The following is a 25592-nucleotide window of genomic DNA, read 5'->3' as shown; positions in this document are numbered from 1 at the left end:
GCCGTCTTGCGGAGTCGTCTGTTGCATGGGCTCCGGGCCGTTCCCCAAGCTTCGACGGCGCATACGGGAGAACGTGTGTGACGGTGGTCGAGACCCCTCCGCCTGTCACTCCGTCATTTCATGTGCTTGTGACGACGTTTCTCGGCCCCGGGGACCATCATATGCGATGGTATCAACATACAAGAGGATGACCAGTATAAGTGTACCAACGTCGGTCGTGCTGCTGCGATGGAGTGATGATGCTTCTAGGAGAGCGGCGCCAAGAGCCCTGCAATCTCAGGGTCGCAGTGAAGCTCTCATGAAGCTCTTGTGAAGCCCCTCCTCTTTCCCTCCCTCCTCCTCGAGCTGAGCTCGAGCTCTAACACCTAACACCTAAGGCCATTAAGCTTAGCAAGAGGTATATCCAGGAAGGTGACGAACGGAACGGATGTTTCATTCGTGATACCCTAGCAACGCTATACTCGATGTCTGATAATGGTTTGAATACGGCCCTCCCCCAGGGTCCCGGCAGGCTCCTCTAACAAGCAGACCGCCGTCGCATCGCCTAGTTGACAAGGGAGGTTGCGCCCCCAAGGGCGGGGTGCCACGGGGGCCGTAGACGTCATTGAGGAACCTTTTCTGTCTGGGATATGGGAAGTGTGCAGTATAGCTCTCAGGCATGCCTTTGCTGTCCCGCTCCCTGAGCGGTGCCTTTGATAGAACGAATTGGATTCCGGGTTTTCAAAGATCATCTGCTGCCCGACATACAAACATACTCAAGAGACTCGACTTCTCTCTGTGCGATACGACTCTCCTCGACAGTTCCGTTTGCTACTCCCTACCCGTTTCTTGCCTTTCTCCTCATCGCCTATCCGTTTGGACAGGAGACAAGGTTCGGACCTGCAGGACACACACTTCTCTCTCCTGGCGTCCTGACGGCCCAACCTCAACCTGATTGATATCTTTGTCAGCCATTTCGATCGCTGTCGAAAAGGATGCAGAGAATGAGGCCCGCATTCTGCATGATGTGTGCCGCAGATCACGGGCTGCAGACTGCAGAGCATCAAACTCATAGGGCAGAAACAATGAGGAGAGGGGAGGGGGCTTCGCCTTATATCTTGTGATATGATATCTAGCCAGCGAACTCGTGGATGGATGGGATGTGAGTGACCTTGAGGATCATCAGACCACCATGTACAACTACATAGAGCTGGATAAGCATAGTAGATCTTGATAGACCCGGATGAGGCTTTCAAAAGGTGGCTTTATACCAATCCTCACCATCTTTGTTACATCCTTGCACGTTTGAACAGAAAAAGAAGTCACGGATTAACCCCTGGGATCATCATCACCCCTTCTCTGCAAATTACCATTCTATCCGAGTCAAAAAGCCTCACTCAAAACAAGGCAAAAAAAGAAAGAATTTGAAAAAAATAAATAAATATCAGCCCCTCGTTCCTTGAAAAACCAAAACCCAAAACAAAGGCGCCGGCGAGGTTAAGAACGTAGCTTAAGGGGGGTATCTACATATAGCCCGTGATGCCGTCGAACCATTACCAAAATTTGCGTGTGCCCAAATCTGCGTGCGTTGAAAAAAAGTGAATAGGCCGTTGGTTGCTGCGTGTTTGCTCCTTCGCCCTTTGCCTCGTTCCTTCCACACTCAGGCATCAGTCACACACACACACACGCTCTTCCTCTGCTCTCTGCTCTCTCCAGAATGGTATCGAAGTATGCCTGCCTCCCTTGCCCAACAAGCCAAATGAGATGAGCAAACAAAAATGAAAAGGTAAAAAAGCAGAAACAGAAACAAAAAAGTCGAGAGCCAACGCCTCGCCATGTCCGCCCTGCTTTTGCTGCCTCGCTGTGCCGCGTCCACCCCGCGCTGTCGATCATCTCATCGTCTGGGCAGGTTGTTAGCCCGATAGGCTGACGCACCTCCCGTGTTCCACCCCTGATTGACACTGTTCTTGACAATCAGCGCCGCAGCCGCAGCAGCCGCCTGGCGCTCCTTTTGACGGTGCCTCTCCCTGAGGTAGTTCGTTGCTTCGGGCCGCATGCGAAGAATGCGGAGGATCATATCATCGCTGGGATCCGCCTGGGCCTCTTTGCGCTTCTCTTCCTTGGCTCTCCTCATTGTGCCTAGATTTCGGCTCATCATGATGCTCTTGCCACGTCGGATAGTGCCCATACTGGCGAAAGCTCCAGGCCCGCCGCTAAAGGTTGGCCCAAATGTTGCTGGAGCCGAGAGTCGATTTTCGTGCTTCTCCTGGAGAAGCATCTGTGTCGCGCGCTGGGCGTTGGCAGCGGCCATGCGCTCAGACTCCCGAATCAGGGTATCCGTTGGCTCAAAGTAGAAGAAGTTCAAGGCTGCCAGCTCGTGCCACTTGGGTGACTTCAAGACGTCCTGCGGCACACCCAACTGCTCTCCAGAGTCATCCTTGGCATTGAAGAACTCAAAGAGGAGATTCAACCATTGGTAGACAATGTCGATCTCCTTCTGTGCCAAGGGCCTCTGCGAAGAGGGCTTCTCGGACAGCGGGGGCACCAACAGGCCTTCTATGGCCTGGAGGACTTCCTTCCATAGACGTGTCATGACCGCAAGCATCGTGGCGTCAGTTAAGGTCTGCTTCATGATGGCGAAGTTCTGGTCAAAGTAGTGGAACAGCGGTTGCAATGCTCCCTCGATGTCGCTTGCTGTGGTGACGACCGGCATGGTCGATGCTCTCTTCTTCCACAGACTGGTTACCTGCGAACCGATGCCGCCACCTTTGACCAGTCTCCGCAGAGTTTCGAGAGAGATGGTGGCACTGATTTGAGCTCGGAGCTAGATCTGAGTTAGCAGCTGAATCCAAGTGCAACAAAATGAAGCGTACCTTATCCGTGATCTTGCGGACCATATCTCTCTCTGTTCTCTTCAAGTGCCGGAACGCCTTTCCAAAGTAGAATTGAATGTCGTCGCGCTCGCCCTCCATGCTCACACGCAGCAACACTCTACCTTGGGTGTCCAGATCCAGCCAGTACTCGCGAGGCAAGTAGTCACTAAAGTGAATGGGATCAACCTTGAGCGACGTACGACCAACAAAGTCATGTTCGCCAAAGGTATCGTAATCCCAAATAGTGGCGATAATATTCAGCGGACTAGACACCGTGATGTCGACAGATTCGTCCCAGCGAGGGTTCAAGTTTCGGTACACAATGCGTGTCTTATAAAGACGCTTTTGGTACTCATCCCCGAGGACTACGTACGGATCGCTGAAGCCACCGGGATCGCAAGCCTTCAGGTCTTCGGCTTCAACAATCTTGATTGTGAAGACATACTTGTTAGGTCGTCTTGGTTGTTGCTTGCCGAGGCGCTCAGCCTTTTGCAAAACCTCGGCGCAAGCGTCGACGTTCATCGACTTCTCTAGCTTGTCTAAAGCTTGCATGGCATGCTCGATATTATTGAGCTTGACGAAAGACTAAGATTATGTTAGCGAGTTACGTGATCCAGGGTGGGAAATCGGTGCAGACCTCGGGATAGAATTGGAACGGCTCTGGAGCATCTTTGGTGTTCCAGGCATCTCGAGCATACTGAGCATACTGCATGAACTTTTCTTGTGTTGTTTGATTCGCAGCTGCAGCCTCCTGAGCCGTTGGCCGGTCCATCTCCTTTCCAAACCGTTTCTCAAGCTCCTCGCAGTATTGGCCAATGCCAGCTGCGTAAGAACGAGCCAGTGCCGTCATGAATCTGGCGTGGTGGACGTCGCTGTCCCACTCTAGCTGATAGACCTGTTCCATGGTTTGATGGAACATGGAAAATATATCCACAACGGAGGAGCTGTGTCGTTCGTTGTCCGAAGGAATGCCGTCGGGATTGTGAGTCTTGACCTGGAACGGATCTTCGGCAATGGCGTTGTCGACTAATTCGACCATGACGCTCTCGGCATTGCGAACCCATCGCCAAACAAAATCCACCAGAAGTTCCTCAATCTGGAACTCAAATGGCTTGTCGGGCAGCGCCGCGTGGTGTGTCCTGCGCATGTCGACTAGCTCTTTGTAGAGGTCGAACCCATCCTGCATGTTGATCTCTTCACCACCCTCTTTTGCAACCGCAATAGTGCGCTCAATAATGTGTTGCGCATCTCGTTCGTAGCTGGGAAACATCACATCCACGAGAACCTGCCAGGGTTTGACGCCCATAATCTCCCCGATGTTCTTGTATCGTTTTTGGATTTTGTTCGAAAGCTTGGTGACCGCCCGGCCGAGCTCAACAACGTGGGTGAACTGCCATTCAGAGGCATGGTTGGGTAGTTTGTCGTGCACAAAAGCATTGTACGCGTCGGTGGCAGCACGTCTCATGCCGTCGGTGAGGTGAGTAGCAAATTCCTGAGCCTGTTCAGGTTTGACGGAGAACGCAGGGTCCGAGTGGATGTGGTCCACTAGCAACTCCATCACGGCCGCAATGTTTGGTGGTTTCGATGCGTAACAGTTGAGCATCAGGTTGTAGAGATCTCGTAGCAGAAAGTCGTGGAGGCTGTGTAGTGTTTGCTGATATACGGCGAAATCGTGAATTGTCCAACGGCTTTGGTCAATGTCCAGCAAGCCCGCGTTGTACTGGTGCAAGTGTGGCGGTTTCTTGACCTCCTCGCCTGTAGTCTTCACGTCATTCATTGCAGCGAGAAGATCCTCGGCAGGAAGCTCTCCATCGAGGAACTTCTTGCCAATCACCTCGACAAAAGCAATTAATCTTGAAAATTGAGGAAGGCGCCAGTACACGCTGAGTTCCATGAGCAGATCACCGGATTGCTTTGAGATCGGAGTAAACTCTGCTGCTGGATCGGCGTGTAGTTGGTCGTACGTCATGCAGTCTTTCAGGATGGCCTTGTAAAATGCTCTCGAGTCGTTCGGAATGAACGTATAGACGGCCTCTTCGAAGTCCTGGCTAGAGTCATCTAGAGACAGGGAATCAAAGTTGATGGAGCTGTCGAAGTTCAGGAGGGATCCATCAGGGCTGGAGATTGCTTTGCTGATTTCCGAATACGATTGCTCTGTCCCAAAGACTGACATGGGCCGCCCAGGAAGTGGCTTGTCCATCGCAGCCGTTGACGTCTTGGCCAACTCAGGGTTGACAGTCAAAATGTCGAGAATGATTTGAGACAGATGCGGCGCTTCAGCCCTCCTCCACTCTTGGAAGGCTTCCTCAACATCAAAGTCCTGGCTCCTCAAAGCGCCAGGCGCACCTGAAGCCAACCTTTGCTGGTAGTTCTTCATGTCCTTGATTGCATTCTCCTCCGTCCAGATGTATCGGCTAGCCTCGATATCTGACTGTACTTCTGAGTTTGATCGACCAAATATGCGAGCCACGGTGAGAACTAGCGGCATGTCCTTGACGTCGGTGCTCGGAGGGACGACGATCTCGATGGTGTTGCCTTCGCCCTGAGCAGCGTCGAGAGACAAGTTCTGATCCCTAGTGAGTAGCTTGTTCTCCAAAGTATGCAATCGGCTCATCAACTCGGGCCTGTCTCTGTCGTGCCCCTGGTCCCGAAGAGTTTGCGCCACTAGCCTGATGAACATGGCCATATGTCTGTCCGCCGTCTCCTTCCACGAGTCGTCCGTCGCCGATGTTAGTTGGGCGTACTTTTGGTTGGCTTTGGTTGCGGACGAGTAGAACATGAGAACGTAAGGCTCGAGCTTTCGGTCTTTCTCTACGGATTTCTGAAAGCCCTTCTCGGTGAAGGCTGTGTATGCTTCAGCAAAGCTACGCTTCAGTGCCGAGTCGTTGAAGCCTTGCATGGGTTCCTTCCCCGTCAGGACGTTCTTAAGTCTCTTCTCCAAGGGTTTCTGGAAGCCATGGGGTAGCTTGATGCTATTGGAACCCGACGAGACGAATTGACCGACCAGTTCGGTGACGCTCGTGTGGGATCTCTGAGCTGGTTTCGGGGCGGCAACATATTGCTTTCGTTTCTGTCTCGGCTGCAGGATATGGTTGAGGTATGCAATTCGCAATGCAAAGGTATAGGCATCGTCATGGCTGACGACGGTGATGTTGCCCCTGGATGCTCCCCTCGGTCTCATGCTAAGCCGGTTGCTAGTGACTCGACGGCCCGGCATCCACGAGCTCCTAGAAGCGGATGACATGATTGCTGATCGTAACGGGTCCGGAGATGCGTGGGGTCGAAAGTCGGACGTGGGCGATAACGGGTCACAATTTATGAGAGAGCTGTCATTCTCGTACCAGCGCAGAATGGCCAGCTAGGTGGTTTGTAGTGGTCGGCCGTAGACTTTGTTCGTAGACGTGACAGGTCGATCTGGAGTTGTCAGGAAGGTTCTAGCTGCGACAGCGGAGAAGTTGTCGTCGGTAGGTCGGGGGGTTTGGAGGATGAAGGTTGCGGCGAAATGTGGTGGCCGTCGAGAGTTGGATGGTGGTGTTGATCGGTCAAGGACCCAATGTCTAGCAAGCACGCTGCAGCCGCTTGGGGACCCTCAGAAGGTTTGGGGGTGAATGTTTGGTGCAGCAGGTGACACACGTCATTGGCAGAAAAGGAGATGCGGTGACTGCCGGGACCCCTTGTACTTTCCAGGAAAAGGTGGCACGGTGGTACCTGCGGCCCTGCGCGGCGCTAAGCGGCCCTGGTATGGACAGCACGAGGGACGGGAGGGAGGCTAAGTTGGCGAATAGTGTACCTCCAGCAACATTTTATCGCTAATAAGGTACTTATCGCAGCAAGTAAAATTGGTGGCATTAGTCGGTGGACAGAGGTATTCTGATTTTATCAGTGCTGGACATATCGGGTATCGATGATGCCTGACCAGCGGAGACCCATGGACGGGGCCGGACCACTGGTCACTGCATTTCTGACCTGACGATACGATACCTCAATCTAGAGAAATGCGAGCGAACAGATAATTCCGACAACTGGCATGCAAAGTGTCTAGGTGTTTGGTTCCAAGCTCTAGGTCAGACTTCCACCTTTGATTTGCTTTGCGATAGAGCTTGATGCTAAGTTTCATCAAAACCTCTCCCCAATAGATATTGGAAGAGAAACGCAGCATGATAATGGTCACCGACTTTGTGATGTTTCGTTTCTTTCATCGGGCCGTGTAAGGCTCCCTTGAAAGAAGCTCTTAGGCGGTAAATCCACCTACATGAGACCATACGCTGTACAAAGGGAGGCACTCACGACACGAGATCTGTCGCCGCCATACTTGGGTATTTCGCCTTCAATACGAAGACTTTCGCCGTCTGGCATTAGTCTCGGATTCCCAGTCCGGCCTCCTGCAGATCACCTTACTTTTCTACGTGAATGAAGTCAAGCTTGAGACTATCAACACCAAGAGGACCTGGGCGTGTTGTGTCACCAGCGAAGGCGGCATGTATAACGTCTATGACCATTTTCAAAGCGCCAAACGATCTCAGCAAGTCACATGCTTCCACGCAATGTGTCTTGGCCGCTGATATCGACCTTTTTTTCTTGTTCTTTCAATTTTCTTTCTTCTCCACTGCATCCTCCCAACGGTCCAAGGGTATTTCCACGGCCGTTGTCCAGCGAATCAGTAGTTCGTCCGGACCAAAGATGGAGCGTCCTGGACGCGCATATCCGGTCCGTCATGCGCAGCTCATCATTTCCCGGTCCTTATCATATTCAGTATGATACTACACGGGCACTCATCAAGCGTTTTCCTTGACCCAACTTGCAATGGCTTTCTCGGTCAAATCTATTACTTCCTAGTCACCGGCAGAAACTCTGTGGCCATTCGTAGGAAGGACCTCTGCTGCGCAAAGGACTACGCTGGCGTCTCAGTGGTTCAGCTGATTTGGGGCAGGTGCAATTGCTGTCTTATCATGATCAAGGCAGGAAGATCGACGATGCGCCCTGGCAATCAAGCAGGCAGTGGTACTGGAAAGCCGTAGCTCCAGAATGCAGGGCAGACGGGGCCAAGAGCCCAAGGTAGAAGGCGCTATGTTCTCTGTGCCCAGTGCCCGATTATTCGTCCCAATTTTGTCCGAGGGATGTTCCTTGTCTGCCGCTGGGACGCTGGGGATTGCATGGTCCATTGTTTATCTCATACACACGGACGAGTCCGGCTACTGGAGCCGTAATAAGTCAGAAAGGCGAAATTACCCAATACAGCGCCAACAAGTCGGAGGTGACAGGTCTGCGTTGTAAAGTATTTGACATTTGGTGACAGGTTGCAAGTTCGATGCTGACGTGCTAGACGTCACGTTAGTTGTGGGATCATATCCGTAGGAACAAAAAGCTGCTGACGGAGTCAACGGTGCCGCCGCCACAGTCGAAAAGAGTCACGGTGGTAATAGGTATCAAGGCGCGTACGAGATGATCTTAGCTTTGCACCGACCAGACAGCTACGCCGCGCAGGCCATGGCGGCCGGCGCCCGTTGATCGGTGACAGGCGCACTGCTTCTGTGAGAGAAAGTCTGAAACGGCTCTCCATCCTCTTTTACCTGAGAGTCTCGGAATCGGCTGGACTATGCTTGGCTCATAGCAGAGGCAGAGAGGCGGAGACGCTTCCCGGGACTTTGGTAGGCATGAGTACATCATGACGAACCCAAGACTGAACCCGACTGGCTAGACGAATAGTTCGATCAACGCAGAGACTTCGTTCGTATGATTCGAAAGAGCTTGTTGCATCTAGTTCCTGGAGGAGAGTGGTGGCCGATTGACTTTCAAGGCTTTTCAGAGGACTGGGGAGCTAGTCTCAAAGAGCCCCTCATTAGCTACCCCTTTTCTTGATGCAATGCAGAGGCATAATTCGCAACCTGCAGGTGGTGTCGTCGCAAGTTGACGAGTTGAATCCCGACTCTCTGGAATCTTGGACAAGAAAACGGGCGAAAGCGCCATAATCAACCGAACAGTTTGCAAGAGCCGCTTTGTCGACGTGATGAACAGAATCCTGGGCCAGCGGCCAATAGACAGGGCCATGTCTCCACGCAGAAGAAACTTGGGGGACGGAGACAGGTCGTCTGAGAGGGAGTTCAAGATCTCGCGGCTTGCCGGGCTTTGCTTCGCTTCCCCAAGTTGGGAATCTGTGAGGGGCAAACACCTAGGCCCCTAGAGTGGAGAGGATGGGGAGGTACGAAAAGCAACGGCGGTACTGCGCGCCCAGTCAGCTTGTTGCTTGTTCGTGCTTGTCATGAAGACATGGTAATTAGTGCCAAGGTGCCTTGCTACGGCCCAACAATATGTGGGATGGGCAGGACCAGGTGGTGTGGTGATCCCATGCGCTTTGGTCGACTGTCGAAGATCTTGAACTGGTGACCCCACCATAAATGGCTAAAAAGTGAAAGAGGCCGCCGTTGTGCCTGGAATGAAGGAGAGACGTGGATGCTGTTCAGTGCCCCAAAGAGGACCTAGGAGGACACATGAAACCCGGAGGTGAGATGGTGGATGGCTGGCGGTGATGGTATTGTGGTGGTGCTGTTTTAGTAGTTGACAAGGCTATGGAAGGTTTGGTGTCCGTTGGTGTTGGGGTGAGATGGAGGCTGGCGTTCCTGAATGCCGTGGAGGTGATGCCGAGGGGGTAAAGCTCTTTGTGTGATGGTATTATTATCGTTGATGCAGCCCGGTGCTTGGTATTCCATTAGAAAGGCTAGACGAAGAGAGTTCCACGGGTGGATAATGATGGGAATTTGAGGCCGGCGGGCAGGGGTCGGGATAAAAGTGAAATCGGCGCCAATCTCGTCTTTGCCAACCCTGGCGCCTGAAGACCAAGTGGGCTTGATTCAACGTCACAACGGGGGAAGGCACTTGGGGATTGAGGTGAGGTGCACCTGCCCAGCCAGTGCTGTATGTACCTAAGTGCGCATCGCAGCTTTCCAGTGGCAGCGGCGGCGCGTAGTGTACCTTACCCTTCGTGCTTTCCAGTCCAATTCAGACGAGGTGGCATGGTACCTTACCTTACTCCAGACCACCAGAGTGACAAGCCCAGCCCAGCCAAGTCCAGCCCACATTCATTGTGTACATGTACCTAGCTGACATGGGAAATATCCGCGGCGACAAAAGTAGCTTGAACCGAATGCGGGCCTTGACGACACTTTCAAGGAGGGGAGGGGGGGGCACTGGGGGGGCACATCAGCGGCAGCAGGCAAGCACCTCAGCAATAGCAACACAGTGACAGCGACCGACAAGCAACAGGCCTCTGAGGCAGACGTGCCGCAGCCCAGCAGCAGGTGGTTCTCCGTCGACATCGGATCGCAACATTCAACCTTTTGCATTTCCATGACTCTCTTATTCATTTCCCCCCGTCCGTTCTACACTACAACAACTACCACCACTTCTTTGGTATTTTACCTTTCATTACTGTTCCCCCTCAAATACTCCCGTCCTCGACGCCGCCGTTGTCTGCCGTTATCCCCGCAGCTTTTACTTGAACCCCTTCGCTCAGGCCCTCGTCGCCTCCCACAGCCGCAGCGTCTCGAACCTGGCTGCTCAGTCCACGCTTCCGTACCGCCTGCCCGTGGCTGTGGCTTGGCCTCTTTTTGTGTCGCCAAATGTTCACGATCCTGGCTAACTTGCGACCACGCGCTGCGAAGCCCGCCGACCACCAAAGAGGCGCTCCCTCTGCCTCTGCCTCACCTCCGACGTTGTACACCTTCATGCGCCGTTAATCCCAACTTCAACATCTCATCATGGGCATCGTTAGCAGCAAGCCCGATGACGGGGCTACCCTCTATCTTAGAGACCAGAATCGACGTGCGACCTCCCGCTCTCTGCTCTCTCAGCTCTGCTTGCCTCTGTGCCTGTTCATGCATGCAGCCTTGCGCACCCGCTTGCTAACTCTCCGTTGCAGTATCCATATCTTCTCTCGTCATCTCCAACCCGCGAAAGCGCTCTTCCGTAAACATCGTTCCCAACGCATTCCCCGCCACCAGAGTCTCGGCCTCTCGTCCGCTAGGCGACGGCAGTCCCATAGAATTCGTTCAGGTTCGTAGGCGCAAAGAATAACATCAGACCCCCTGTGCTCTCTTAACTTCCCAGTGACATGCGCTGACCATTGCATTTACAGGACACCGAAGTCGTAACAAGTCCCGGCGGCGTTCCGAATTTCATACTGAAGCTCAACCAAGACGACGAGCTAGTCTTCACCTTTACCTTCGTTATACGTCAAGGCCAGCAGTTTGTCACCAACAGCGGCGCTGACGCCGTAGCAACGACCGACACTCAAATCAGCGGACTAACCTATGTCTACGCCTCTACACCCCGCGAAGTAGAGAACTTGGTGACCCGCGAGTTCCACGCCGACCCGAATCTACACAAGAATTCCAACGTTGAGTTGGTAGGCGACTTTGCGACTGGCGGCACTCCCTCCGTTTCTTTTGAATGGACCTGGAAATGGAAACCTCCAAAGAGCATTGAAGACAGGGGTGGTGGCTGGAGGAATTCCTGCAGCGTATGCTGACTACAGACCATGAGCATGGAGCATTGCTAATCCCTTCATAGTTCGTCGAGTACGACCCTCGCGCTCACTGCCTGCACACTCTGGCTAGTTTCTCATACTGGGTGTCGAGTAAGGCTTCGCTCGTCTTTCTTACCTGCGGCCCGCAGCTGACTTCTTCTAGACCCAGTCTTACCGCTCAGCCACCCAAACTCGCCATCCCCTCCCTTCCTACTGACCGCCCCTCCCAAGATCCGTGTCGCCTCGTCCCAGTCTGTGGATTCTCGGATCAGTCATGCCGAGTTAGACGAGCCCTTGTCACCGTTGCCGGGCAATACATCATCGACCACCATACTCCCTGTGCCACAATCTGCATCGGAGCCTATCAAAGTTGATGTCGCATGCCCGAAACCCACCGACGATGTTCTTGTACCAGACGATGGACCTGTCTTCAGGGCGACGATTAAATCGTTGGAGCAAAAGACTGGTAATATGCGGACGCAGATGAAGCGCGTGCTCAAGATGGCCAAACAAGCACATGAGGCACAGCAGGAGGCCAACAAGAACTTTTCTGAGTTCATCGACACTCTTCGGGAAGCCTCTTCGACAAACGCCAATGCTGTTCAGCCAGCCATTGAACACTACTTTGACAAGATTGCTCGGGAAATTCTCGCCTATGAGCGGACAAATACTGTCAACCTGAAGAGGATTGTGATTGACCCTTTGGACAAATTCTACACAGTGGACATCAAGCAAGCCGAGTCCAAGAAACGTGATTTTGAGGAGGAAAGCAAGGATTACTATGCTTACGTTTCGAGATATCTCGGACAGCGTCACGATTCCGTCAAGGCTAAGAAACTGGCAGAGAGTGATTCAAAGTACCAGACCAAACGTCGCAACTTTGAGCTCAAGCGTTTCGACTATTCGAGTTTCATGCAAGACTTGCATGGCGGCCGGAAAGAACAAGAAGTTCTGTCCCATCTCACACGATACGCTGACGCTCAAACGAAGAGCTTCCTCGAGGCGGCGAAGAAGATTGATACCCTTCTACCCCAATTGGAGGCACTTTCAAGCGAAGTACAAGAGGCCGATAAGGAATATCAGTACCAAAGGCGGGAGCGCGAGGAGAAGAGACGACTACTCGAGAAAAGCAACCAGCCGTACAATGAGCCAGATCCCATCCCAGTACCCGGTACAAGCAGTGGCCCGGTTGCGAGCTCAAACGGAAATGCGTATGTTTCCGACAGTGATCTGGGCCGTGCCGACAGCACGGGATCGCAGTTGAAGGTGGCAATGTCTTCGGGTTCGAATCCTTCCCTTTCAATGGCTTCTCCTGAGCTATCTCGGTCCCCGGGCAGTCTTGGCAATTCTTCTGTTGGAAGTCCTGCTCAAGCCTCAAAGTTCAAAGGAATCCGTGATTTGGAGGAGAAAGACTATGGCCAATCGTCAGGCGCCAGCAGCACACAGCGTAAAGAAGGCCTGCTATGGTCCCTTAGTAAGGGCGGAAGCAACCACGTTGACCCCCGCAACCTGAACAAACAGGGCTGGCACAAGTAAGTTCATCTGGGAACCCCCATAGCATTTTGCGTCCTAACAAATCGCAGGTTCTGGATTGTTCTCGATCAGGGCAAGCTCTCGGAGTATAGCAACTGGAAACAGAGGCTTGATTTGCACAATGATCCAATCGACTTGAGAATGGCATCTGTTCGAGAAGCACGGAATGCCGAGCGCCGGTTCTGTTTCGAAGTCATAACGCCCCAGTTCAAACGAGTCTACCAAGCAACATCGGAAGAAGATATGAACAGTTGGATAACGTCTATCAACAATGCGTTGCAAAGTGCGGTCGAAGGCCGCATCATGAGAGACAAGTCGGCGCCGAGCGATTCAGGATACATCAAGAGAGACATTGGCTCGATCCTCACCGGCAAGAGCCCCTCTGTTGGCCACAATAGCCACCACAGTCACGCGAATTCAAATAGCGCACCCGTACGCCGAATTACTGTGGGCGCTCGACCCAGCACGCATCGATCAACCAGCTCGAGTTTCGACGAGAATCCTGACAAGCTGCTTCAATTGCTTCGCGACAACGACCAAGGAAATTGTTGGTGCGCTGATTGCGGGTCGGGTACAAAAGTCGAATGGGTTTCAATCAATTTGGCCATTATTCTATGCATTGAATGTAGTGGCATTCATCGCTCTCTCGGCACGCACATCAGCAAAGTGCGATCTCTCACCTTGGACATAAATTCCTTTACCTCTGATATTGTCGAGCTGTTACTTCTTGTTGGAAATAGAGTGTCCAACATGATTTGGGAAGCGAAGCTCGAGCCTGGATACAAGCCGACATCACAGGCAACCCGAGAGATGCGGTTGCGGTTCATCACAGCAAAGTACGTGGATAGGGCATACGTTGAGCCGATTTCAGCCACACTTTCGCGTTATCCAAACCCCGATGACACCTTGCTGGCAGCCATCAAGAAGAATGAGATCCAGCAGGTGATCTACGCCCTGGCTCTGAGGGCAAGTCCCAATGTCACGGACAGGTCTCGAGGAACCCACGCAGTTTTCCTGGCGCTGGCGGCCGCCGATCCTGCGTCACCTTCTCCCACTCCTGGGCAGCCCCCGGAGACGGACAGGACGGTGCCATTTCCAGTGGCAGAAATGCTGCTTCAAAACGGCGCAGAAGTTCCGTTGACGATGCCGGCCTTCCCCCTCAGCCGCAGTGCGCAATTGTATATTGAAGAGAAACGAGGACGCAGCACGGGATTTTCAAACGACAGCGTTGGGTCACTGCCCGGCAACCTAAGTCCCAACGAAAAGCTGCAGCGGGAGCGAGATGCCCGTTTACAGAAGAGAGTAAGCGCGGGAGGACGTCTGGCCAAGAGCCCGATTCCGGAAAGGTAGCGACCTACCTGTCTCGAGCGGCTGGGACAACTCAACATGTGCCTTGCCTTTGCACTGCATGCGAGGCGTAGATCTTCTCTTGAAGTTCACTTATCGACAGACGATTATGATGACTCTGGGGGTGACGACGGATGAAATCATGTTGGCACTGGCAAGAAGGCCAAGAGGAAATGGCTGGCATGCTTTGACACTGTCGTTACGAGAAGCCATACTGCTTTTGAAGGGTCCGGTGGTCTTTTTTTTCCTCCTTTTTTCCTCCCGGGCGAGAGGCTATTTGTTTTCATTGCCGGACATGAGGAGCCCAGAGTCACGGGACCATGTTGTCACATGTAGCATGTGTACAGAGTGCTCTCTTTCATGACAAATGCCAGCGCAGGGCCGATCAGGTACACACCTTTGGAGTAGTCCTTGATTGGAGAAGGCTAAGGGTTGGAGAGTGCAGAGACGGCCGTTGTGCGTGTGTGCTTGTTTGTGTGTGTATGGATAGTAATAGTAATGAAGTGATGAATACAAAGTAAGATAGTAACTTTTGATTCCGGCTGGTTCGTATGCCACGGACCGAGTAAATGAGGCGATTGAGGGGGAACTCTTCTTATTGCCACTAGCAGTTAGACAGAAAGAAAGGGGGGAAAAGAAGGGAACTCGTAATTGAGTCGGTTGGCGGCAGGTGAAGCACTCACGTGTGGATTCGGTGGGGGATGAATCACACCTGGGATCCGTAGCATACTTAGCCACAGCAAGCGATGGGATGCGCACCTATTCTTACTTACAGAGTGACCAAAAGGACTGGGCAGAAGGGGTGGGGGGAGCGTCACTTTTAGATGCTGGGAAGGGCGCATGATGGGGATGTCTCAATTTGGAGACTCGAGATGGGGGAAGAACGGGTGTCTACATCAAGCTCGTTCGCCATACCCGCTGTCAAGACCCGAATTCGACAAGGTGCGGTGAGTCCATAACCATAGTATGGGAAATCTCGATCGTGAAGACTACGGTAACCTTATGGGCAGCAGCGGCTATATGATTCATGAACACCTTACCTAGGTACTTTAACTCACCTTCGTCATCTGGTTGTGGTTGAGTGGGTCCCCCTTCCCAGGCGAACATCGCGAAAGTGTGCAGGTGAGGTTTACAGAGGAAAAAAAGAATGGCTCACATGAGACCTGGTTCTTTCCGCCACATGGTTTGTATTAGAGGCGGAGGCGGGAGGGAAGAAAAGGGTTATTATCAGTCTCACGCGGGCGCGGTTCTTGCTCCCGCCTCATGGGGCTGGCGGTATTCATATGGAAGGGGATGGGAGTCATTTCCCATTTCCAGAAAAGAGAATTTTGAAATGTTTCGCCGTTCCAACTCATCCATCATCGGTGTCCTCGTATTATTCTTCGTTGCGGAAGCACCATTGCGCTCGTCTCTTCAACTCTGCGCGACCCAGTGAATAACGACTTATACCTTGACTTGAGGTACCTCACACCACCTCACCTCTCTACCTTATCTATAGTATCTGTGCACGTATCTGCCAGATCTGCATACGACCTGCGGCACTCGAAAAAAAAAGAAAAAAAAAAGGAAATATAAAAGGACTGAGCAGGGAAAGCGGCGTTGGCTTACCTCATTTGAGAGAGCAAGAGAAGAAGAGCTGGCAGGAAACAGCCGATGACTGCATGTCTAGGCTGCAGCACCACTGCAGTCATTCATTCGATCCTCGAGGGCCCACTTGCTCTGGCACGGTCCTCGATCCGAGAGAAGGAAGGCCCTGTCAACAGTCAACCTCCACTGCCTGCCTCCCTCCAGCAAGCAGTCCAGCTGTATGAGGTGAGGTGACTCTAGGGCGGTGTTCACAGTTCAGCCCAGTTACCCTCCGGGTGACGGATCCAGCAAGCCCCAGCCAGCCCAGCCCAGCCCAGCGGACGGGACCCTCTCCAGGACCAGGACACAGGACACTCGTGGACAAGACAAGCAGGACCACCACCTCACCAGCACCGGGACACAGGGACAACCTGACGGGACCCGGCAGCTTGCACAGGGCCATTGCCAGGGGCCTTTGCTTGGTTCTTCCACTTTTTTCGCCTGGCTTGGCCGTAGCTTGAGCACCACTGCACTTGCACCTGCACCAAGCTACCACCTACCTCCCCCCCCCTCTCCACTTTGAGGGAACTGACTTCCCGGATCGTCCAATACGCAGGCCGCGGTGCTCAGTAGCTCCTCCATTTTCCAGGCTGCACTCCACGCTCACTCCTCGGGGCTTGCCTTTCCAGGCTTTGCTGAGCAGCTGGTTTATTAATGCGAAGAGCCTCGCCATCCATCACATCTCTCCCTTAGGCAACACTTCCAACATCCAATCTTCCCATCCCCAATCCGTTACAACTTTCACAATCACCCACATTACACCTTATCCCCAGAACTTTTGTCTGCACAAATCATTTTGGCCTTACAGAGGTTTTCCATACGTACTAGCTTGCCATAGCCAGAGATCGACACATACCTGGTATCCATTAATTCACCGACGACGTAACCATTCCTTACCTCACCTTGCTTTACTCGCCTGCTGCCTCCGAGAATTCCACTTGCGAGCGAATCCCGCAAGACTCGTAACACTACCAACCGAGGCCATGGCTCCTCCTCAACCCGAAAAGAGCCAATTGAAACGAACTAGAGTAAGTCGCCTACTGATCTGCCCGGCCTTCTGGTGTGCAATCCTAAATCGTCTTTCCCTCCCAAAGGGTTCTCTGCCAGAAACCGAACTGGATGCGAAGAAGCCCCGCCGCTCCGACAGGCAATCACCGGAACCCGAGCACAAGACGCCAGTCTCTAAGAAGCACCAGCTTCCCTCCCCAGTCACAAGGTCTGGCGACTCGGATGAGGTCTACAAGGAGCCCACCGCCACACCCCCGGAAGGACGTCCCAGCCAGGTGAACCACCGCGATAAGGACGACGCGTCGCAAGCTGTTAACAACATCTCCTCGCCACCGCAGGAGGCTACCCAGGCTTTCTCGCAGTATGCCCACGAGACCAAGGAGGCCCTCTCGGACGAGGTCGAGGACGAGGTGAAGGAGGGTGTATGGGGATACTTGTTCCCTCTCGATACCAAATATGGCAAAGTTGTCGTCATGAAGAGGCGAGCTGCTTGCCCCCTACCCGATGCTCTCGAGGCGAAAGAGTCAACGGATAAGGATCAGAATGGAAAGTCGTCTTTGCAGAAGGAAGAGGAGGCATATGAGCGCACAAAGGTCAAGGGAGTTGCATCGGGCGGATACTTGATTGGCCGTCATCCAGAGTGCGGTAAGCCTGTCGTCCGTCTCCGAGCGTAGCCATGGTGGTGCTGACAACCCGCAGACATTGTCGTGGACGATCCCATCATTTCCAACAGGCATTGCTTAATCTTCACCGAAAACAAGGGCGGCGACACTGTTGCGATTCTGGAGGATTTGTCTAGTAACGGAACCTTCGTCAACGAAGCAATCGTAGGACGCAACAAGCGGAGAGAACTCCAGGAGCAAGACGAAATCGCTGTTATTGACAAAGCTCGTTTCATCTTCCGGTACCCGAAGAGTCGGCAATCTAGTGCATTTCTGAGTCAGTACACTCTCCTCGAGAAGTTGGGCAAGGGTCACTTTGCCGAAGTGTTTTTGTGTGTCGAGAAGTCTACCGGCCAACGGTACGCCGTCAAGATCTTCACCAAAACGCCCGGCATGGAGGAGAGATCCAAGCAGGAGGGCTTGCAGCAGGAGATTGCTGTTCTCATGGGCGTCAGCCACCCCAACGTTCTCTGCCTGAAGGACACGTTCAATGAACGTAACGCCGTTTATCTGGTCCTCGAACTGGCTCCCGAAGGCGAGCTGTTCAACTTCATTGTGATGAGGCAGAAAGTGAGCGAGGATGAGACGCGTAAGCTCTTCAAGCAGCTCTTCCAGGGCATCAAATATCTTGTGAGTGTCCTATCATGGCGATATTGAGCTGAGCGCTGACAGGTAGCAGCACGATCGCAATATTGTTCACAGAGATATCAAACCTGAGAACATCTTAATGGTCGACAAGGAACTCAATGTCAAGCTGGCTGATTTCGGCTTGGCAAAGATTATTGGTGAAGAGTCCTTCACGACCACATTGTGCGGCACGCCCAGTTATGTGGCTCCGGAGATTCTCGCCGAGGGCAGGCACAGAAAGTACACGAAAGCTGTAGACATTTGGTCGCTGGGTGTCGTGCTATACATCTGCTTGTGTGGCTTCCCGCCCTTCTCGGACGAGCTCTATTCCAAGGAATTCCCTTACACGTTGTCGCAGCAGATTAAAAGCGGTAGGTTCGACTACCCGTCACCGTACTGGGATTCTGTTGGCGACCCTGCTCGTAAGTGGCTCGAACGTCCATTTTATCTGTACAGAAACTGATGCCTCAAATTAGTTGACCTGATTGATTCTATGCTTGTCGTCGACCCCGAACGTCGATTCACTGTGGACCAGTGTCTCAACCATCCATGGATGACTCAGAACCAGCCTGGTGTCAATGATAGCACTGATGGTCTTGTTGGCGGCATTCAAGGCTTGGGCGTCCATCGACGGGGCGTGACCAGAGAACGCACGCTCTTGAGCACATTGAACTCAGTCCAGGTGGCAACCAGAGCGCCTGTGGGAGACAGCAAGAAGCCCGTCAATATTTACGCTAAGAACACCAAGAAGATCCAGCCAAAAGAGGCTGACCCCCACTCGCAGAGAGCTGTAGGCGAATTCGTGGAGATGGGGGGCAAGGGCGACGAGGCGCTCTTTGGGGCCGACGGGGAGAGCATTTATTCAAAGAACGACATTGCTAGCGCCGAGAAGAATGGTGGGAAGTGATGCTGTGTAATATCTCTTGTGGGTTCGTTCTTTGGGAGCATGGATTTCGCGCTGTGTCTGGGGACAGCATTGGCGATGTTTTGGGTTCTTGGCTTTCCTGGTGCCATGTAGGCATGTACTATGCTTGCGACACCACCAGCCATTGTTTTCAGTAGTGTCACAGGCTTGGAGAGATGGGTTGTGCAGTAAAGCATTGGACGACCTCTGCAAATACGCGGGCACGGATGGGCAAAAGTTTGGAGTTTCACGCTGTTTTTGATCGAAACAACGGCCCAATATAATAATAAGGTTAAACAACATGCAAGACTCGTCTGTGAAGAGATGTTCTGTCGATGACACATACGATGGGTTGACTGGCTCCCATCAGTTGTAGGGGAGGTAGGTTGATGAGCTCTTCATCGGGTGGTCAAAGAGCCAAGACTCAGCGATATTGCCCACCGATCTATCGGCCCCGGGAAGATACAGGACGGCCAGGCTGCTGCGGGTCACACCGGCAGTCCAGATGGACGGGGTGGGGCCGAACCAACGACATGTCTTCATCGGGTCCTCGTCTCTTTTTCTGCCATGTATATTTCTTGTCTACTTTCGTAGCGAAATCAAAACATTCATTTCAGACTGTCCTGCCTGGCAATGTCAGTCACTCGATTTTATACCGATTACAGCATGTCATGGTGAACGATTTGATGGAGATGCGCATTTGGTGTAACGCCCGACTTTGAACGCTGGCACCCCGCTTTATTCACCGCCTTCGCCTAGGGCCCCATTTGCGGTTTTTCGCACAACTGCGAAAGTGGCAGAAAAAATTGCTTACCACCACCCCTCCATCAACGACGACGCAGAACGAGTCGGCCTTCGCAAATCGAAGCAGTTGGACTCACCGCACGACAGACCGACCCCCTGTCTCCGTTTTCTCAAACGACACGCCCCCTCTCTCTGTCTTTCTCACACTTTCGGCCGTCTGGTTTTTCCCGGGTTTAGAACCTCCTCTTTTTGGTTTTTCTCTCCAACCCCCCGATCAACCGCATAAACCACCGACCTCGAAACCCACCCACCCCCTCTCTTCGTCGTCGACCCTCCCAAAAAACCCCGAACACCACATCGGAAACAATCATGGCGGCGGGAGCGAAGCAACAACAGGCGCAGCCGCAGCTGCTGTTCGTCGATGGTTCCTTCCAGGAGCTGGCCCGCGAGATGGCCGAGTACCTCCACATCGCCGACGAGATCAAGCCCCTTGTCGAGAACGAGGCCAAGAAGGAGGAGGTCCTGAGCAAGCTGGTGGCCAAGTCGGCGGCGCTGTCGTCTGTGCCTGAGAAGGAGTTCACGGCCGCCTCGAACCTGATGGTCCACCTCGTCCTGCAGTCCGAGGAGCCCAAGAAGCACCTGCCCGCCCTGTGCAGCGCCTTCAGCAAGCCCATCGCCTCGAGCCCCGTCAACGGCGTCGGCCTGAGCCTTAACGCCCTCAGCACCGTCTTCAACCTCATCGCGCCCGAGAACCCGATCCGGTTCAACGTCTTCATGGCCATCCTGCGCTTCCTCAAGTCGCACGCCATGTACGATGCCGTTCAGCCCTACCTGAAGCACCTCCCCAGCTGGTTCGAGGAGTGGGCCACCGGCGAGGAGTTCCAGAGACAGATGTACGAGGAGATTGCCGAGGTTGCCAAGGAGGCTGGCAAGGAAGAGTGAGTCTTTTTTAATACCCTGAGACTTTTTGGACGAGAACAACAGATGTGCTGACAGCATGTGCCCCACCTCGATAGGGAGAGCTACGAGTACATTCTCAAGGCCCTGCGCACCTTTGACGCCGACGACAAGGAGGAGATCGGCTCCGAGGACGCCCAGAGACTATCCCTCCGCGCGGTTCGCGACGCCCTCCTGTCCAACACACACTACCTCTTCACGGATATCCGCAGCATACCCTCGGTCCAGAATCTCTCCGAAACCCACCCCATCTACTCCCAGCTCCTCGACGTCTTCGCCGAGCAGGACCTCGAGGACTACAACGACTTCAACGACGAGCACTCTGGCTTCGTCGAGAAGGAGAACCTCGACCACGACAAGCTCCACCGCAAGATCCGCCTCCTGACCTTCGCCTCCCTCGCCGCCCAGACGACCTCGCGCCGCATCGAGTACGCCGCCGTCGCAAAGGCCCTCCAGGTCCCCGCCGAGGAGGTTGAGATGTGGGCCATTGACGTGATCCGCGCCGGCCTCGTCGAGGGCAAGCTCTCCCAGCAGGACCAGGTCTTCCTCGTCCACAAAGTCACCTACCGCGTCTTTGGCACGCGGCAATGGCAGGAGCTCGCCACCCGCCTCGACTCGTGGAAGGGCACTTTCACGAACCTGTACGACGTTATCCGCAAGGAGCAGGCCAACGCCAAGGCGCAGAAGGAGCGTGAGGCGCAGGAGGCGGAGCGCAAGCAGCAGGGCGGCGGCGAGGGCGGTCGCGAGGGCGGCCGTCAGCAGAGGGGCCAGGGACGTCGCGATAACAACCAGCAGCGCGAGCCCAGAGAGCCCAGGGAACCCCGTGAGCCTAGGGAGCCCAGAGAGCCACGCGAGCCCAAGGAGCGGACGGAGGATGATGATTAAGGGAGAGGCATGAGGTCTAGTCTGTTGTTCAAGCAGTTGACGAGGAAGCTTGCCTTTTCGCTTTTCCTGCCCTCGTGGGCTTCGAGAGCTCCCGCTCCCCTCTTTCCTCCGCGCGACTCAAGGAGGTACTGAAGTAGGATGAGAAAGACAAAAGAGTCAGCTTTTACGGAGAAAGAAGACGAAAGCGGTTTTTGAGGAGGAGATGCGGAGGTGGGAAGGCGAGGACAATCCATCTTCCTAAGTCTCCGTTCGTGTTTTTATGTAATTACGGCGAGGACAACCAAAGGGGGAAAAAAGGGGAACGTTTTTCATGATCCATACCTTAGAGCTTTCAAGTCTTTGCGTGGGGAACGTGTTGGTTGGCTGCGACATCGCGGGAAGAAAGAAAAAGCATAGGTCTTTTCTTTTTATTTGTTTTAGGGAATCCCCCGAATGAATCCGGCGTAACGAAGAGATTACGATACAGATGCCTTTCTTCCCCCTCTTTGCTTGACTTGGCCTTGCTATTTGATGTTTTGGGTGAACTATGATAAGACTAACAAACAACTACCTACATACAAGAAAGCCCAGGATTGATTCGGGACGGATCACACGAGACGTCGTACTCACGCATATCATGTCCGTAAGAGGACTACCACGAGGTGAGGGGTGTAAAGATTGAGCCAGCAATTCATATCTGATACTTCTGTCCTTTTTTATTTTTGAGGGTTGGAATTGAAGAAACTCAATAGTACATGTCTAGATATACAATAGACAAATAACAAAAGAGAAAAAGGAATCTTTTTTCGACTCCGGAACTTCTTATACAAGCACACACTGGCGAAAGGTCCTTCTTCTAGGAGTCTATGCCAAAAAAAAAACGAGCTGAACCTCTCTACCACTCCCTTTTCTAGCACTGATCATGCGTTTTGCCTTTTTGTCCCCCTCATCCCTGAGTTTGATGTGCACTTTCAGCTCTGCGGCATGGGAAAAGACGGGGATCTCCCATCATGACCAGGGCGTCAGCGAAGCTAGGAGAAACGCAGGCCGAACTGTTTAGCCAGCATAGGTGCACGTGGTCCCCCCTTCGTCTAGCCCTGTAATCCGCAACTTCGTTGCAGAGCACGAAATCAGCTCCTCCTCACCCCAAAACTCAGATGCCCAAGCGCTTGGAGAGCTCGGAGCGCGTCTTGCTGTACACATCCTGCGGCGAAGGCGTAGCATCGAGCTTGACGACGCGGCCCTCCTTTTCAAAGTAATCCACGACGGGCATGCTCGTCTCGACAAAGGTGCGGAAGCGCTTGCGGATGCTCTCGGCGTTATCGTCAGCGCGACCGCTCGTCTTGCCGCGCTCGAGCAGGCGGCTCTCCATGACGTCCTCGGGGCAGTCGTAGAACAAGACCAGCTTGGCGGGGCAGACGGCCTCCTCGAACTTGACGGCCTGGTCCATCTTGCGGGGGAAGCCGTCAATGAGGAAGCGGGCCTTGCCGCCCGGGTTGTTCTTCATCGTCTCCGTCATGGCGTTCTCGAGCAGCTGGACGGTGACTTCCATGGGCACGATGAGGCCATCCTTGATGTAGTCCTTGATGAGCTGGCCGAACTGGGAGCCGGGGCGGTCTTGTTCGGCGCGGAGGAGGTCGCCGGCCGAAAGGTGGGTGAAGCCGTAGTCGGAGACGAGGCGGGCGCACTGGGTTCCCTTGCCGGCGCCGGGGCCGCCGAGGACGAAGAGGACTGTCACGTCGGCGGGGGAGAAGGTCGGGGTCGACTTTGTAGGGGCGGGGAGGGCTTGTTTTGCCTCGGGGGCGGGGAGGGAGGCCATCTCTGTGGGTGTTTTTGTCAGTTGAGTCTCTGTCTTGTGATTGCACAGCTTGAGTGAGTTGCTGAAGGGCTTGGAAGGTGGATTCTGTGCTCGTCTTGTTGACGAAAGCGACTTAATCTTGTAGGGGGGCCCAGAAAGCTGCTTTGGGGGTATCAGGTTAAGACAAAGACAGCTTACCTGCTCTTTGATCGACGAGGAGCTTGTAAGCAAAGCTACCGGCACCGACAACAACGAGGAAGGGCCAGAACTTGACGCCGGAAGACTTCTTAGGAGGTTCGGAGGAGTAGAAGCGACGCGCCGGGAGTCGCTGTTGAAGACGAGGAGAAGAGCGAGAAGTGGAAGTGAGGATATTAGAAGAGCGGATTGGGGAAGAAGAAGCTCGGGAGAGCAGACGGGGCGCAAAGGAGTGCATGATGACGGGGACTATAAGATGGCGAGATAGGCGCGGGTTTGGCGGGCGGCAAGCGGCTAGTTCGGGAGGGTGGGAATGAATAAGGTATGGAGGCTTGTCAATGCAAAGTGACGAGGGCTGCGGCTACACCAAGGACAACGAGAGAGAGGGAAAAAAAGAGTGACAACGTGTGGTGGTGGTTGGTGGATGGTGGTTTCGAAACCTGTACTGCGTTCACGCACTCTGTCTGCTAGGGTCAGCTAAGGTAGGGAAGTGTTGGCGTGGCACAATTTTGGACGGTCCCGTCACCTCCTGAGAGTGGGGCAGATTTGGGGGGAATTGGGGATTGGGATTGGTATCTGGCATCTGGGCTTTCAGACCGCCCGCCCGATTTTAGGACCCCTGACCTCCCTGACGTATGCCCACTTGGCAGCAGTGCTGGAGCTCTGTCGCTGTCACGTGGAAACATCGTTGAATATCGTTGGGATAAGCTTTCGTCCGTGAGTTAGATTCAGGTCGTTCTATTCCTCCATGTCTTCGGTAGACGGGACGTTCGCTCGTTCTTCCCGTGCGCTTCTTGCATTGCTGAGTCCAATCACTGGCCTATCGTTCCTAACACGGCGAAGATGCTGCGTCCGGTAGGCTGAGTCTCTGAAATTGTTTGAAGACTAAGATGCCTTCTCTCTTTTCCTATCCCTCCAGAGAAGCTTGTCAAGCGTACAGCCATCCATCAAACCGTCTCACTCGGCTGCAGTCCATGCTTGGGCTCATTCATGGGACTTTGTTTCACTCATGCCACATAAACAATTCTTGCTTGAATATATCATAGTCGCTAATCACAAGGAGCTGTCAGGCTAGGGTACCTTGGTCACATGTCCAAGTTAGGTCATGCCGCATAATTTTGCCATGAGTCTGGGTTGGTGACCATCCCAGCTACCGGGTAACCTAGTGGCGGAGGCCTCGCCCGCAGGATCCGGTCACAGCTCTGCCGACGCAAGCGCGGACTCGGGCGGATGAATGCTGTGGGCGGCAAACTTCATCGGCGTGACTTAGGTTGGGAGCGAAAACTCGACGACAAATCTTTGTACCACGTCGTACCTGTGAGGCCTCCATCGGCATAATTGACAATAAGTGTGATGCTTGGCTGTCTCATGCTCGTAATGCTGGCTTGAGTTCGCAGGGCTTCCAAAATGTAATAATGCGGCCCAACCTATGATGCCGGCCATGGATGGTAAGCTCGAGTAAGTCGATATCTTGCGCGGCTGCGGAAGCGGTCCGGCGAGACGATCTTGGCTCGAACCCGCGACCTTTGTACGGAAAAGAAAACAAGCTATCCATGGCATTATGTAGGACCGTGAGCCAACATATGTTCTTTGTCAGAATCATACCGCTCGGCCATCGACTACAACGGACGGTGCTTGTTGACAGCCTCTTCGCCTTTGGCGCCTATAGGGAAGGGGGCAGAGATCGGATGAGTGTCCATCAAGGTGCGTGATGAACAGTGATTTAGAAGGTGAGCTCACCTACCCAAGATGAAAACTGTCAGAAAGGGGTCAGACCGTATTCATCTGTGAATACTGACCTCATGTTTGCTCGCCTCTGTATGTGAGTACACCATACAAGCTAGGATAAAGGATATGACACCTATCCAAGTAACGTGGCATGGCAATGCTTCAACAATTCGTATTGATATGCACTGAATATTTTAATGAATGACTCTTCTGGAGGTATAAGGGA

At 53.4% G+C, this 25592-nt stretch overlaps 6 protein-coding genes across 6 annotated transcripts; 3 read left to right on the top strand and 3 right to left on the bottom strand.

The window, feature by feature from the left end:
• Positions 1–1873: 1873 nt before the first annotated feature.
• Positions 1874–6096, bottom strand: BDZ83DRAFT_568549 (uncharacterized protein; the record flags this gene model as incomplete). The annotated part of the gene is made up of 3 exons (XM_060504084.1): positions 1874–2803; positions 2853–3437; positions 3490–6096. 3 exons carry the CDS (start codon positions 6094–6096, stop codon positions 1874–1876), a joined length of 4122 nt encoding a protein of 1373 aa, XP_060369444.1.
• Positions 6097–10606: 4510 nt separating this feature from the next.
• Positions 10607–14256, top strand: BDZ83DRAFT_716498 (PH domain-containing protein; the record flags this gene model as incomplete). The annotated part of the gene is made up of 6 exons (XM_060511853.1): positions 10607–10670; positions 10768–10901; positions 10984–11367; positions 11418–11484; positions 11537–12905; positions 12957–14256. 6 exons carry the CDS (start codon positions 10607–10609, stop codon positions 14254–14256), a joined length of 3318 nt encoding a protein of 1105 aa, XP_060369443.1.
• Positions 14257–14819: 563 nt separating this feature from the next.
• Positions 14820–15248, bottom strand: BDZ83DRAFT_52799 (uncharacterized protein). The gene has a single exon (XM_060503309.1). It carries the CDS (start codon positions 15093–15095, stop codon positions 14865–14867), a length of 231 nt encoding a protein of 76 aa, XP_060369442.1. The 5' UTR covers positions 15096–15248; the 3' UTR covers positions 14820–14864.
• A 1614-nt stretch (positions 15249–16862) lies between these two features.
• BDZ83DRAFT_568664 (kinase-like domain-containing protein) lies at positions 16863–19083 on the top strand (the record flags this gene model as incomplete). The annotated part of the gene is made up of 4 exons (XM_060504103.1): positions 16863–17532; positions 17587–18179; positions 18229–18598; positions 18653–19083. The coding sequence occupies 4 exons, from the start codon at positions 16863–16865 to the stop codon at positions 19081–19083; spliced, it is 2064 nt and encodes a 687-aa protein (XP_060369441.1).
• Positions 19084–20193: 1110 nt separating this feature from the next.
• Positions 20194–21666, top strand: BDZ83DRAFT_568581 (PCI domain-containing protein; the record flags this gene model as incomplete). Its single annotated transcript, XM_060504089.1, has 2 exons — positions 20194–20762; positions 20841–21666. 2 exons carry the CDS (start codon positions 20194–20196, stop codon positions 21664–21666), a joined length of 1395 nt encoding a protein of 464 aa, XP_060369440.1.
• Positions 21667–22798: 1132 nt separating this feature from the next.
• Positions 22799–23876, bottom strand: BDZ83DRAFT_568567 (UMP-CMP kinase; the record flags this gene model as incomplete). Its single annotated transcript, XM_060504087.1, has 2 exons — positions 22799–23466; positions 23642–23876. The coding sequence occupies 2 exons, from the start codon at positions 23874–23876 to the stop codon at positions 22799–22801; spliced, it is 903 nt and encodes a 300-aa protein (XP_060369439.1).
• Positions 23877–25592: the final 1716 nt, after the last annotated feature.

Source organism: Colletotrichum acutatum (assembly GCF_030867785.1).
Source record: "Colletotrichum acutatum strain CBS 112980 chromosome Unknown BDZ83scaffold_12, whole genome shotgun sequence".
In the NCBI taxonomy this organism is placed as follows: Eukaryota; Fungi; Ascomycota; class Sordariomycetes; order Glomerellales; family Glomerellaceae; genus Colletotrichum; species Colletotrichum acutatum.
This window is presented reverse-complemented; position numbering and strand designations above follow the sequence as displayed.

Excerpts from the sequence above, each read along its gene's own strand:
- BDZ83DRAFT_52799 (XM_060503309.1), bottom strand. The coding sequence starts at position 15,095 with ATGCGCCCTTCCCAGCATCTAAAAGTGACGCTCCCCCCACCCCTTCTG.